The sequence below is a fragment of the Pristis pectinata genome, chromosome 1 (genome assembly GCF_009764475.1).
Source record: "Pristis pectinata isolate sPriPec2 chromosome 1, sPriPec2.1.pri, whole genome shotgun sequence".
Classification (NCBI taxonomy): domain Eukaryota; kingdom Metazoa; phylum Chordata; class Chondrichthyes; order Rhinopristiformes; family Pristidae; genus Pristis; species Pristis pectinata.
The window spans coordinates 26529841-26545903 of NC_067405.1; the positions used below are offsets into that span (position 1 = coordinate 26529841).

The window sequence follows — 16063 nt, forward strand, 5'->3', positions numbered from 1 at the left end:
ATTGGTGAATTTGAAGATGGCATTGGAGCTGTGCTTAGCCACACAGTCATGTGTATATAGAGAGTAGAGCAGGGGGCTATGCACACAGCCTTGAGGTACACCTGCATGATGTCAGCAAGGAGGAGATGTTGTTACCAATCCTCACTGATTGAGGACTGCCAATGAGCAATGAGGAAGTTGCAGAAGGAGGTACAGAGGCCCAGGTCTTGAAGCCTGATGATGAGTTCGGATGGGATGATTGTGTTGAACGCCGAGATGTAGTCGATGAACAGCAGCCTGATGTATGAGTTCCTGTTGTCCAGGTGGTCCAGAGCAGAGTGAAGAGTCAGAAAAATTGTATCTGCTGTTGACCTGTTGTGATGGTAGGTAAATTAGAGTGGATTCAGGTCATCTCTGAGGCAAGAGTTGATTTGTGCCATAACCAACCTCTTGAAGCATTTCATTACGGTTGATGTAAGCGCTACCGAGCGGTAGTTATTGAGGCAGGTCACCACGCTCTTCTTGGGCACCGGTACAACAGATGCCTTTTTGAAGCAGGTGGGAACCTCAGACCGCAGAAGCGAGAAGTTGAATATGTCTGCAAATACTCCAGCCAGTTGGTCCACACAGATCTTTAGTACTCGGCCAGGTATGCCTTCTGGACCAGATGCCTTTCGTGGATTCACCCTCTTGAAGGATGCCCAGACGTTAACCTCAGATACTGGAATTACAGGGTCATCCAGAGGTGTGGGGGCTCATTTGGGACGTCTTATTGTTACGCAGTGGTTTTATTTCCACCAGAGCTCCTAACCTGCCATTCCTTGTGTCACTCAATATTTCAAATTCTTTCATGGGAGGTTATTTTTTGATTAGCCTCATTCAGATTTGTTTGAACAGTGGAGTTATTATATGGGAACATATAGGGAACAGTAGTTACAGTCATTATACAACATCATTACAGATTTGTAATCTCGCTGCCTGAACTGGAGATGAATGTTAATAATCCATCAAGGCAGCTGGTGAATTTATTTAATTAAATAATCTGGAATAAAAAGCTAGTACCAATAATTGCAATTATGAAACTATTGGATTGCTGTAAAACCCACCTGGTTCACTGATGTCCTATGGAACATTATTCAGTCTGGGATAGATGTGACTCCAAACCCAAAGCAATGTGCTTGATTCTTAACTGCTCTCTGAAATAGCCCAACACTTCATTCTGTTGCATCAAACTGCAACATCTGAGAATGAAATCAGGCAGACCACCCAACAGTGATCAAGATTTGGATTTGAAAATGCCAAGCTCAGTTGACAGGGCCAAGTTCACTTCACAACTATCTGTGGATGTGTGTCTGAATTAGGAGACCTATAGTACTGACTGATCAAGCAATAACATAGCATGGTTATACATAGTAAATGTCCTAAACACTTTAATTCTGATATTTGGGTTGTGTTTCCATTAGCAGGACAAACCAATGACAGGTAACAGTACAATGTAGTTCTTCAACACTATCTCCAGGCCTTATGAAATCACATGACATCCAGTCAAATATAAGCAAGGAAGCTTCCTGCTAATTATCATCTACTGCCCTTCGTCAGCCAATGAACTAATTGCCCAGGTACACTTGACCACAAGAAAAAACGGGGCAACTCCATTGTCTAACCAATGCCCCATTATTCCGCCCTCAACCACCAACAAAGCGATGGAAGGTATTATCAACAGGACTATGAAGTAGCACTTGCTGACCAATGATCTGGTTATCATTGCATGTCCTAAGATTTGCCAGGAACATTTGGCTTGAGACCTTGTTACAGCTTTCGTCCAATCATGGACAAAACAGTTGAATGCAAGAGTAACTGGCTTCACATTAAAGTAACATTTGACCAAATAAGCTTTCAAGAGGGATTGATCAAATTAAATCTTATGATAAGCAAGGCAAAATTTCCTAATGAACACTAGTTATAACAGGCACAAAGGAAAAAGGTTGTTGTTATAGGAGACCAATCTTCTCAAACTAAGGACATTGTTGCAGGTGACTTTAGCCTAACCATCTCCAGCTGCTTTATTAATGAACTTCACTCCATCAGTACACCAAAAGTAAGGATCTCTGTGGCTGATTGCAAAATATTCAGTTCCATTTGCAACATCTCAGATTTTCCACTAGCATGGACCTGTATGCAACAAGATCTGGACAACATTCAGGCTTGGGCTGAAAAGTGACAAATAATAATTGTGGCACACGATTGTCTAGCAATGACTGGTTCCAACAAGAAACTGTTTAACAATCTGTGCTTGACATTCAAGTGCTTTACTATCACAAAATTCTCTGCCATTAGTATTATAGAATTCATGATTGACCATCTCCAAATGAACTTCATCAACTCTCCAGATTTATTGAAGAACAGCTTCAAAACCTGTCATCAACACAACATTGAAAGATAAATGGCAATAGGGGTATTAGGATGTTACCGCCTGTGTGTTCCCCTCTAAGTCACACACCATCCTGACTTTGAAGTGTTTTGATGACCCTTTCTCAGCACTGGTTCAAGATCCCAAAGTCCCTGCATTATGGCAAGTGGGTAATGCAACTACCAACAAATTCTAACAGGGGATGAGGGATGGAAAATAAATGCAAGTACTTGCTTTGGTAATCAATAATACATTTGGCATATGAATAAAGAATATAGGATGTGTTCAGTTTAAGTAATGTAACAAGGGAGAGGGTCAGAGTGATCCCCGCAGTTAATTTATCCACAGCAATTTGGCCAAAACTTACTTGATAGTTAATAATATAAAGTTAATATTAATAAGTTAATGTCTGAGCAAAAGGAATGAAGCTCTGAAAGAGCCTCTGATCTATTGATTACTTCATGCCTCTCTGAAGGCTGGGCTTTGAAACAGTTTCTACATCTTCAGTTTCCACAAGGTCACATTGTTTGTTTTCAATATAATTCAGTGGAATTTGATGAATGATCATAGCACTTCAATCCAAATTGCTTTTGGTGCGTATCAAGTTTCCACAACTGCTTGTGCTAATAAAGCTTTGGAATTTCACGCTAATTGAACCAATTTTCCAGCTCGAAAAATATTAAGGAAGCTCTAAAAATTAAATTGACTGCTTTGTCCCCAAGAACACTAATAAGAGAATTTTAAAAGCTTCTGGGTGAAAGAAAGACTTGCTTTTCTGCAGCATCTTTCACGACTTCAGATCATCCCAAAGCTCTTCACATTTGAACATTTTTAAAACCTATGTACTTCGTGCTAGAATTGCCAATTGCATCCAGAGTGGAAATTCTACCCTCCCATTTTAGTATACATACTTTGTTTACATCATTTGGCTTCAAAGGGAAGAAAAATTGGGCTAGGCTTCCAACATTTAGCATACATTACAACTGACAAGGTTTGTCTCTAAAGAAGAATTCTGTTTTGATAATGAATGTGCCAAATATCTCAGTAGTTACTTTTGCATTATATGGGATAAAATACCAACCATAATTAAGCATGAAATCTTTTCTGTATTCACACTGTTTTACTGGTTCTTGTGGAGGCATTGATGGACATGCCTCTTGCTGTACAGAAGAAATTATACTCTGCACCCTGAGTAGCTCTCCAGCTGGGTAAGAAATGAAGAGTACCAGAGAATTAGCATAGAACTAATTAGTTGTAAAATGGAAAATAGAGCTTTAATTATTGTTACAGCAAGCAAAGCTTGCATCTTTTGATTTTTACTGGTAAAAATGCCTTTCTATTCAGTTTGGGTAATATAAAATGTAAAATAGCCAAAGGGCATAGAGCAGCAACTCTGAGAGGAAAAATAATACACCCTACAATAAATTCACGGGAGTCATTTAATATCTTCTTGTATGTATATTAGTAAGTAAAGAACACCACTTTACAATTGTGATAGTCTGTCATCGCACTGCTGAATCATGTGTTCCTCATTTTCCTTTACAGGTTGCAGTGAAGCCATGTGGCTGCATAAATGGTGGAACATGTGTTACAAATATCAATTTCCCCCCAGGAAGTGGTGAATACCTCTGTATGTGTCCTGTCGGATTTGAAGGGGAGTTCTGTCAAGAAAATGTAAATGAATGCAAATCAAATCCATGCAGTGTGGGCACCTGTGTGGATGGTATCAACAGCTACTCCTGCAGATGTCCAGCTGGTCTTACAGGTAGCAAGACATATTTATCATTATAAATAAAATGATTGCTAGAAATGTAAGCTAGATGACATAGGAATAAGTGTGATCTTGTATTATTCTTTTTGCCCTATGTCTTGCAGAACAAGGACATTTATCCTATCGAATTACCATGATTATAACATTGATCTAATTATAAGGCAGAACCCAATGGTTTCTGAGTACGGTTGTTGGTCATGCAAATAATTTTAAATAATTCATTGCATATGAAAGGATTTCCTTAAGGCTTCAATTTTAAGTTTGTCTGAACACTGTACACCATCTTTTCACATTAGCTCTCCCTTCTTCCATACCCACAGATTGCAAAGCCATTAGTAAAGTGCAAAGAATTTCAGGCTTGCATCTCATATTTATAATGAAGAAGGTGGTTATTAAGTTAGCAGTCATGCTGACGAGAACATTATGCACTTGGTTTATTCTGTTTTGTATTAGTGCCGCTGCTTGTGTGCCCATTTGTTTAACAGGAGTTCAGGTAATAGGGTTTTCTAACATTGTTATTTTCAATTGAAATTATACCAAAGGTTTAGAGATTAATAGACACAAGAGATTCTGCAGATGCTGGTATCTGGAGCAACACACACTACTGCCACATTGAAGCCAGACGCAGGTTGGAGGAACAACACATCATATTCTGCCTTGGTAGTCTCCAACCTGACAGCCTCAACATCAACTTCTCTGACTTCCAGTCACACCTCCCCAGTTACCCCCCTTGTCTTCCCTCATTCCTGTGGCTCCCTCACACCTCCTCTTTCCCCTCCTCCACCCTCATGACCTGCCCATCTATTCCCCACCTCCTTTCCTTTTCTTCATGACTGCCCTCTCCAACCAAATTCCTTCTTCTTCAGCCCTTTGCCTCTTCTGCCTATCACCTCAGCTTCTTACAACTCCCCCCTCCCCCACCCACCTACCTTCCCCCTCTCACCTGGACTCACCTATCACCTGCCAGCCTGTGCTCCTCCCTCTCCCCCGATCTTCTTATTCTGACTTCTGCCCTCTTCGTTTCCGGTTCTGATGAAGGATCTCGACCTGAAATGTCGACTGTTTATTTCCCTCCATAGATGCTGCCTGACCTACTGAGTTCCTCCAGTATTTTGTGTGTGTTATCCCATTCTATCGAAGATATTCCCCATGTCCTTTCCATCCCTCCCTCATCCTCTTTGCAGCTAAAACTAATTTATTTTCTCCCTTTTTCAATCTGATATAAAGTGTCTTTGACCCGAAACATAAACTGTTACTCTTTCCACAAATGCTACCTGAGTGTTTCCAGCATTTTCTGTTTTTATTCAACTTAGTTTGTCATTGCAAACATTGTCCAGGAGCATATTATATCTGCTGCATATTCCTTTTCTGATCCCACTTTACTTTTCCACCTTTGCTTACTTTCTATGCCCTGCTTTGAATGATCTTTACATGTTTTCTGAATTAAAGATGTCATAGAGATAGAAGATACCATTCTTGTTGGCATCTCAGTTCTCTATGGAAACCAATGAAGGATGATCTCTGAATGTGGTTTCTTCTCACTCATAGCTCTAACCACCAATGTCATTGATCATAACTACATCAATGGCAAGCATTGGACAAAACCCTAATCCAACAGTAGATTTGGAAATATATTTCTTCCATTTCTGAATCACAGTAAAAAGCTCCGCTTCTTTTCTGAAATTTTTACCTACGAAGTGATAACATATGAATAACAAACCATTTCTCTATTTTTCTGCATGTGTCAATAAAGTCTCTGAGATTTATGTTGTTGAATTCATATGTTAGATCACATATTTTGGCCAGTAGTTATTTTAACAGAAGCTATCTAGACTGATAGAGTTTTGACAGTAATTACAGCATCTCCTACTGTTTAATTCCACTTTTAATAGTCCTAAACTCAGCCGGATGTTCAAGGACTGACAATGCTATCTATAACGATGTCCAGTTCATTAATTTTGAAAATATCTGCTTAAAAATATTCCAATAAGAATAATACAAGCCAGTTGAATTTGTTTTCAAAACAATTGATTTTCATTTTCAATCTGTGCTCATAATATATAATAAGTGCAAATCACATTCAAGTTGCAGTAGTTCAACACATTTGGGAAACTAACTTCTTTGAGGATTAGGGTGGGATTTGTCAGTTTCTGTATCTAGGGAGATTGTATAGTACCTGCCAGATAACATAAGGGCTTGTGGAGTAAGGGGTTGCAAATTTACAGAGAAGGATCAGTCCATTATGTTGCTTTCATGAGCTAACCAGAAAGCAACAAATCATTGATATCCTATTATGTATTCTAAGCTGATTCATTTTTTTAAACTTGTGTTGGTGGTGCTAATAGGTTTCCAGCAAAAGAAACCAACTCTCACTTGGTGTTTTCAGCACTTTAATCACCCAGGACCACTGCAAACCTCCACCAGAGTTTCCTCTGGCATCACCATGCTCTGACTCTGAGGCCACTTTAACTGGCAAATGTCCAACTAATATTATTCCCACATGTTTGATGTTGGGAGGCTGGTGCTTGACCAAGGAGGTGAAAGGGCTTCAAGTTTAGTAGATAGTAATGAAATGCATTAACTTGCAAATTTTATTGAGCTAGGATTGGGTAAGCTCTATATCACAAACCTAAATCTTCAGGAATTGTGAGTTCTGGTAGATAATCTTTGTTCTCACTGAGTCTGTGATTTATTTATTCATCTGCGGGATGGGAGCGTCACTTGTAAGGCTGGCATTTATTGTCCATCCCTAATTATTCCTGAAATTAGCAGCTTGCTTTTTCTGGGGGCAGTTAAGAATCAGCCACATTTTTGGGTCTGGAGTCACATACTGTAGTAGTAGATCTGGGTCAGGATGGCAATTTTAATTTGGAAGGGTGAGCATGAGCAAGATGGGTTTTTATGACAACCAAGTAGTTATCCACTTGATATTACTGACAATAGCTTTGATTCCAGATTTACTTAATGCATTAGTGTAAATTTACATGCTGCCTTGAACTTGTACCAGTGCACCTATAATCCAGGCTGCTCGTAGTAGCAGAGAGCAAGATTGTGACCAGTTCACTTTTTGGATCATAGTTGCTACAGCACTATGGAAATTCTCAAAACATCTGCAAAATACAGTAACTTCATGTGGTTTCCACCCACCATTGACTACTGCCACTAACTCATCCGCAATCCATTGGCAATGTTGCATGGAAGGGATGATAAATCAGCTGAATCAATTTATTGGCCCAAGGCTACATCATTCCTGCCTGTGATATTTTATCTTCACTTTTCAAAATTCCTGCTGAAAGCATGCAGCCCAAATTTAAAATTTTGACCAGAAGTGAGACCGCACCTGGAGTATTGCATATGCAGTCTCGTCTCCTCACTTGAGGAAAGACATACTGGCTTTGGATGCAGTGCAGAGGAGGTTCACCAGGTTGATTCTGGAGATGAGGGAGTATGCCTATGAAGAGAGAGTGAGTCACCTGAGACTATACTTGCTGGAATTCAGAGGAATGAGAGGGGATCTCCTTGAAACATATAAAATTATGAAAGGGATAGATAAGATAGAGGCAGGAAGGTTGTTTCCACTGGTAGGTGAGACTAGAACTAGGGGACATAGCCTCACCATTTGGAGAAATAGATTTAGGACGGAGATAAGAAGAAACTACTTCTCCCAGAGAGTAGTGAATCTGTGGAATTCTTTGTCCAGGGAAGCAGTGGAGGTTACCTCATTGAGTATATTTAAGACACAGTTAGATAGATTTTTACATAGTAGGGGAATTAAGGATTATGAGGAAAAGGCAGGTAGGTGGATCTGAGTCCACGGACAGATCAGCCATGATCTTATTGAATGGCGGAGCAGGCTCGATGGGCTAGATGGCCTACTCCTGCTCCTATTCCTTATGTTCTAAGTGAGAAAGATCAGATTTTCATTTCAAAATTTCTACGTGGAAGGCTTGCAGGTAGCTCATCAGAGCCCTGATAGAAGTCTTTGAGCCTCCACAGCCTTCCTCTCCTAACCAGCGTTGGCTTGCAGCATCCCTCAGCAGCACCTACCTTAAGCTATGAGCTTTGATGCCAGTTTCATTCTCTCTGACACCAGGCAAAAATGAATGTTAAACATTTCACTGAAGGTGGGAATTATATCCAGTGATTAAACAAAAGAGAAAACCTGCTCTTAGTTAAAGAGATGTTAACTATTCTTGTGTCAGTTCCAGAATCCATCCACAGGGAATAGTTTCTGAGAATTCACCATTGCACCCAACTGAGCAGAGGCCCAAAAGATCCTTCTGGTTCTATGGAGGTTTCCTTCCAAGTTGATAACATTGTTCCACTTTAGTGAATTTCTGAATTTCTGTTTGCTTTTATCCTGGGGATCTCCAAAGGGTACTGTTTGGGGGTCTCTGGGCTCCACGCCAAGTCAAGACACATGAGTTCACTTGATTCCAGGTCAAAATTCTCCAGAGTTGGCTGTCTGAGTAAAAATGTGACAGCTAAGACTAACATCATGTTTGAGAGATGAAGGCATTGGAGGGGTGTTTGAGCCTTCTTGGTACATGACAATGTACCGGGAAAAAGGCACATGTTCCTGTTGAAATCTTTGTGTTGACTTGCATAAGTTGTGGCTGTTATTCATGACGTAACAAGAAGTTGTTATTCATGCACAGGATGTCAGCATTGCTGGCAAGGCCAGCATTTATCTTCCTTGACAAACTATGTGACTTGCTGGGCTATTTCAGTTAAGAGTCAACCACATTACTGTGGGTCAGGAAAGGCATGTAAAGATGGCAGATTTCCTTCTATAACGGACATTTGTCAAGTAATTGGGACTTTATGACAACTCCCACTGACTCTTAACAGTGTGTCAATGGGACCATGTGGCCTCCTTCAGGTGGATGGTACACCTCGTCCTTCTGACATCTTCCAGCATGACTAGATTACCTTGATTAACTCAATGTAACTGCACTGTGTAATGAGTTGACCTGTATGATCGGTTTGTAAGACAAGCTTTTCACTGTACCTCGGTACAAGTGACAATAATAAACCAATACCAATACCACTCTCATGCATTGTCAGGTATTGATCAAAATTCCATTTTGATAAACTTCCCTGTCTTTTAACAGCCACAGGTTAGCTTTGATGAAAATCCAGAGATAGATTGGAAAGGGTATCTCTGTGCCTGATTTTCAGCAAGAAACCTCTTGTGCAGATAGCCTCACTCTCAAATCTGTCTTTTGCCTGTCCATGCAAATAGGAGCTCTGGGAGAAGGATGCAGCCAAGTCTGGGCTCGCTTGCTCACTCACTCGCATGCCTGCCTTCTGTTGGATTGTATGCGTGACTGGCTAACTTATATGCCTTCCCTCTGCTGGTTTGCATGCCAGCTTAGCTGGCTTGCCTGCCTGCTTCAGTTGGCATAGTGATACAGCTGGTGGAGCCGCAGACACACCGCGCCAATGACCCGAGTTCACTCCTGATCTTGGGTGTTGTCTGCACAGAGTTTGTATATTCTCCCTGTGTCCCTTTGGGTTTCCTCCAGATTAATGCAGGGTTGTGTAAATGAGTGGTTGATGGTCATCGTGGATTCAATGCGTCAAAGGGCCTGTTTCTGTGCTGTGTGACTCTGTGACTCCTTGACCAAGATTGAAAATACTCAGCTAGTCAGACTGCATCTATGGAAAGTGGAACAGAATTCAACTTCCCATTCAATTACCTTTCATCAAGCTCAACATTTTAAATCCAGATTTATTTTTATTTAATAATTACCTGAATTTAGTGTTCCCAGTTGCTGTCATGGGATTTGGTCGCATGACTCTGGATCATTAATGCAGACTTCAAGATTACCAGCCCTGTAATATAAGAACAGAAGAAGTAGGAGAAGGAATAGGCCATTTGGCCATAGGAGCCTGTTCCACTTCTGCTGCGATGCCACTTTCCCACACCATCCCTATATCACTTGATTCCTCTAAAATCTAATAATCACTGTTCCGAATGAAATCAATTACTGGGCCTCCACAGCCCTCTCACCACCCTCTGTGTGAAGAAATTCCATTTCACTGGTAAATTGCCTCTCCCTTATTCTGAAACTGTGATCACTTCTTTAAGTCTCCTCAGCCAGGGACAACATTCTCCCTGCATCCAGCCTGTTGAACTCTGTCAGAGTCCCATGAGGTCATGCGATCCAGGGAAGCTTGGCCATGTGGATTCAAAATTGGTTTGCCTGTAGAAAGCAGAGGGTTGTGGTGGAGGGAGTGCATTCAGATTGGAGGGCTGTGACTAGCGGTGTCCCACAAGGATCGGTTCTGGGACCTCTGCTTTTCGTGACTTTTATTAATGACTTGGATGAGAGGGTAGAAGGATGGGTTGGCAAGTTTGCAGATGACACAACAGTTGGTGGTGGTGTGGATAACGTAGAGGATTGTCGAAGATTGCAGAGGGACATTGATAGGATGCAGAGCTGGGCTGAGAAGTGGCAGATGGAGTTCAATCCGGAGAAGTATGAGGTGGTCCACTTTGGAAGGACAAACTCCAAGGCGGAGTACAAAGTTAATGGCAGGATTCTGGGTAGTGTGGAGGAGCAGAGGGATCTGGGGGTCCATATCCACAGATCACTGAAAGTTGCCTCACAGGTGGATAGGGTAGTTAAGAAAGCTTATGGGATGTTAGCTTTCATAAGTCGTGGGATCGAGTTTAAGAGCCGCGAGGTAAAGATGCAGCTCTACAAAACTCTGGTTAGACCACACTTAGAGTACTGTGTCCATTTCTGGTCACCTCATTATAGGAAGGATGTGGAAGCATTGGAGAGGGTGCAGAGGAGATTTACCAGGATGCTGCCTGGTTTAGGGAGTATGCATTATGAGGAGAAACTAAAGGACCTAGGGTTTTACTCTTTGGAGAGAAGGAGAATGAGAGCAGACATGATAGAGGTGTACAAAATATAAAGAGGAATAGATAGAGTGGACAGCCAATGCCTCTTTCCCAGGACACCAATGCTCAATACAAGAGGGCATGGCTTTAAAGTAATGGGCGGGAAGTTCAAGGGAGATATCAGAGGAAGGTTTTTTACCCAGAGAGTAGTTGGGGCATGGAATGCGCTGCCTGGGGTGGTGGTGGAGGCAGGTACATTGGTCAAATTCAAGAGATTGTTAGATAAGCATATGGAGGAATTTAAAATAGGGGGATATGTGGGAGGAAGGGGTTAGATAGTCTTAGGCGTGGTTTAAAGGTCGGCACAACATGGTGGGCCGAAGGGCCTGTATTGTGCTATACTGTTCTATGTTCTAATTTTGTAAATTTTAATGAGATCTCCTCTCATTCTTTTAAACGCTATAGAACACAGGTCCAGTCTACTCAATCTCTCATCATACAGTAAGCCTGCTCTTATGAACCTTCACTGCACACCCTCTATGGCAAGTATATCCATTTTTAGTTAAGAAGACCAAAACTGTACACACAACATTTTTTTTATTTTCACCATGGACATCCAGTCCCTGTACACTTTCATTCCCCCATCAAGAAGGCCCCAAGCCTCTCGGCTTCTTTCTTGACAGCAGACCCAACCAGTTCCCCTCCACCATCACCACCCTCCTCCGTCAGGCAGAACTGGTACTCAACCTCAAAAACTTCTCTTTCAGTTCCTCCCCCTTTCTCCAGACCAAAAGTGTAGCCATGGGCCCCAGCTATTCCTGCCTTTTCTAAGATAAGATAAGATGTCTATTAGTTACATGTACATCGAAACACACAGTGAAATACACCTTTTGTGTGGAGTGTTCTGGGGGCAGCCCGCAAGTGTCGCCACGCTTCCAGCGTCAACATAGCATGCCCACAACTTCCTAACCCATTTGACTTTGGAATGTGGGAGGAAACCGGAGCAGCCTGAGGAAACCCACGCAGGCACGGGGAGAACGTATAAACTTCTTACAGACAGTGGCCGGAATTGAACCCGGGTTACTCATGCTGTAATAGCATTACGCTAACCGCTACACCACTGTGCATTGGCTACGTGGAACAATCCATGTTCCAAACCTACACTGGTAATGCTCCCCAACTCTTTCTCCCCTACATTGATGACTGCATTGGTGCTGCTTCCTGCACCTATGTTGAACTCATCAGTTTTATCAACTTCACCTGCAACTTCCACCATGCCCTCAAATTCACTTGGTCCTTTTCCGACACATATCTCCCGTTTCTTGTTCTCTCTGTCTCCCTCTCCGGAGACAGACTATCTGCTGACATCTTTTACAAACCCACTGATTCCCACAGTTACCTTGACCACACCTCTTCCCACCCAGTCACTTGCAAGGATGCTATTCCTCAGTTCCTCTGCCTCCGCTGCATCTGTTCTCATGATGAAGCTTTCCTTTTCAGCACATCTGAGATGTCGTCTTTTTTCAGTAAATGGGGTTTCCCTTCCACCACTATAAATGCAGCCCTCACCCGCATCTCCTCCATTTCCTACAAGTCTGCCCTCACCCCATCACCCCTCCTCCCCAACATAACAGGGACAGGGTTTCCCTTGTCTTCACCTACCACCTTACGACCCTTCGCTTCCAACACATCATTCTCTGCAACTTCCACCATCTCCAACGGGATCCCACCATCAAGCACATCTTTCCCTCCCCTCCCCTCTCTGCTTTCCGCAGGAGTCATTCTCTCTGTGACTCCCTTGTCTGCTCATCCTTCCCCACCAATCACCCTCCAGGCACTTATCCCTGCTACCGTGCAAAGTGTCACACCTGCCCCTGCACCTCCTCCCTCACCACCATTCAGGGACCCAGACAGTCCTTCTACGTGAGACAGTGCTTCTCATGTGAATCCATCAGTGTCATTTATTGCATCTGGTGCTCCCAGTGCGGCCTCCTCTACATCGGTGAGACCCGACACAGATTGGGGGACCGCCTCGTCAAGCATCCTTGCTCCATCTGCCGCAACAACCAGGATCTCCCGGTGGACAGCCATTTTAATTCCACTTCTCATTCTCACCTTGACATGTCTGTCCACAGCCTCCTTTGCTGCCACGTTGAGGCCAGACACAGGTTGAAGGAGCAACACCTCATATTCTGTCTCGGTAGTCTCCAACCTGATGGCATCAACATTGATTTCTCTAACTTCCGGTAACCACTACCCTCTGTTTGCCCTTCCTCCCCCACCCCGCCCTTTGTTTTCCCTCATTCCTGTGGCCCCTTCACCCCTTCTCTTTACCCTCCCCTGCCCTTACAACCTGCCCACCTTCTTCCCTTTATTCCATTACCTACCGCCCTCTCATATCAGATTCCTTTTTCTTCATCCCTTGGCGTCTTCCACCTATCACCTCCCAGCTTCTCACATCATTCCCTTTCATCCCACATCCACCATCCTCTACCTACCTTCCCCCTTTCACCTGGACTCACCTATCACCTGCTAGCTTGTGCTCCTCCCCCTCCCCTTACCCTTTTATTCTGGCTTCTGCCCTCTTCCTTTCCAGTCCTGATGATTGGTCTCGACCCGAAACACTTCCCTCCATAGATGCTGCCTAACCTGCTGAGTTCCTCCAGTATTTTGTGTTCATTGCTCCAGATTTCTAGTATCTGCAGTCTCTCTTGTGTCTGACACTACTGCAGATGTGATCTCACCAAATTGATTTCTGTGCTCGTGAGCTATCATTATGACATTTGATACTTTTTAAGAATTGAGTGACAGTTGTGAATTACCTGAAGTTTACAGGGATGGAGCACGTCAGTATCCAGAAGTGCAATGAAATGTTTATAAGTCTAAATAGTAACATAATTGTAAATAAATATTTCAAAGCCAGCAGTGGCAAACTCAGAGAAGTTTATAGATATGGAAATAGACACTTTTTAGTATTGTAAGGATATGTGGTCCAAAGTCTTCTCAGTTGCAATCATGCAGAAAGATCTAATTTCTTGATCCGTTTGTATGCAATTCAGTATAAAAAACAGATTTCTGATGACGGATGTCCCATTCAGTTTGTATGCTTGTGATTAAGCCAGATTATGCCAATAATTTTACTATTATTGTCTCAGACTCTTAGTCTTTGAAGCAAGGTCACACTGAGCTTCCGGTCACACTGGGTTTCCAGTCACCTGTCACTTTAATTCTCCACCCCACTTGCACTCTGACCCTCTGTGTTTGGGCTCTTAAACTGTTCCAGCAATAACATAAGGTGAAAGAAACTTATTGACACATTATCGACACATTGCAGCCTTCCTTGTTTTTGTCAGAACTGTCCAGTTCTGGTATAAGGTCAACCATCTGTAATATTAACTCAGTTTTCCTCTTTCCATAGGTGCAAGCTATTCTGCTGGGTATTCCCAGTATTGTCTTTTGTTTCAGATTTCTAGCAACTGCTGTGTTCTGCATCTCACAGTTCCAATGTGTTCTTTTGTTTCTTTTCTCTAACATGACACCACCTTGGTCTCCATCTTATCACAGACATTCTCTCTCCACTTCTCCCCTTTTCTGCAAATTAAAACACAAGTTTTCTCTTCCAGTTCACCCATCAGCTGCATAGCCAAAGAGAAGTGATGCCCAGGTATCTGTGAAGCATTGTTGCTGTATATGTTATTGTTATCTTCTCTACCAAAAACCAACTGAAAATCAAAAGAAGTCCATAGCAAACAACAATGGCACTACCAGTCCAATGTAGAAGACAATAATATTTTAAAATCAGTATTGACTGAGTGACTTCATTTACCACTTGCAATAAGCCAAGCTATTGCTTATAGGGAAATATTGTCTGGCCATGAGGCCTGTGATTGAAGCCATTCAAAATAAGTAATACCTTAAAAAATCCACTGGGCAGTACATCACGTCTAAAAGTATCTGGACATAGCTCGGTGATGGCTCAGTTGGTGAACCTATACTCATGGACCTCCAACTCGAAATCAGCAGTAACTGGAGTCAAAATAAGACCGTTGTATTGACAAGAGTGAAAGGTGTTGGGTAATAGTTGCAAGATGCTGAAGTTGGATTGAAACTTTTCTTTATTAAATGTGTAATAACCTCTGGCAGGAGACTAGGGGAAAGAAACCTAAAGAACTGCAGCAACAGACGACAGCTGAGAATTCATTCAGATTCTGCATAAGCTTTTAACAGCTGCTCAGCCCGTTCTCAACTGGCCAGCATGGCTGAGTTTAATTGTCATCATTTGCCAGATATTCAGGGTATTTTCTTTTAATTTATGTGGTCGGATGTACAAAGCTGCAATACTTATTACCCTGTTGCCACAACAGACTTTTAGAAAAACAAGTATAGATTGAGGGATCTGGCTCCTCCAGCTAATCTTTCCATTGAAACACACAAAACACCCATCACAACAGTCGTGATGAAGGGTCTCAGCCTGAAACATCGACTGTTCATTTCCCTCCATAGATGCTGCCTGACCTGCTGAGTTCCTCCAACATTTTGTGTTTGTTGCTCCAGATTTCCAACATCTGCAGTCTCTCTTGTGTCTCCATCACAACGTCTGATGGTTTCTTGAATAATTTCATGGTATCTTATGCACTGCCTAGCTAAATTCCATCCCAATGTATTAAGTATCTTTTGTGTGACATGCTCGCTCACAGCAGTGGTGAACTTGTACTAGTTTGCATCGGCAACCCCATGGTCACAGACTCAGTTGTTCAGCACAGTAATAGGCCCCTCTGCCCACCACATTCATGCTGATCTTTTTGCCCATCAGCACTTATCCCATTCCTCTGTATTGAGAACATATCCTTCTATGCCTTGCCAATTTAATTATGTCTAAATGCCTCTTAAATGTATGATTGTATCTGATTCCACTACCTTCTCTGGCAGCTTGTTCCAGAAATCAACCACCCTCTGAGTTAAAAAAAACATACCCCTAGATCCCCTTTAAAACACCAACCTCTCATCTTAAAACTATGCCTTCTTGTTTATGATACCCCAACTGTGG

General features: G+C 42.3%; 1 protein-coding gene across 1 annotated transcript in view; it reads left to right on the plus strand.

Moving 5' to 3' along the window:
- LOC127576271 (von Willebrand factor D and EGF domain-containing protein-like) overlaps positions 1–16063 on the plus strand; it is a 199871-nt gene that overhangs the window by 124110 nt on the left and 59698 nt on the right. Inside the window, exon 18 of the mRNA XM_052026761.1 lies at positions 3935–4154. Coding sequence (XP_051882721.1) covers positions 3935–4154 — 220 coding nt within the window. The remainder of the gene's footprint in view (positions 1–3934; positions 4155–16063) is intronic.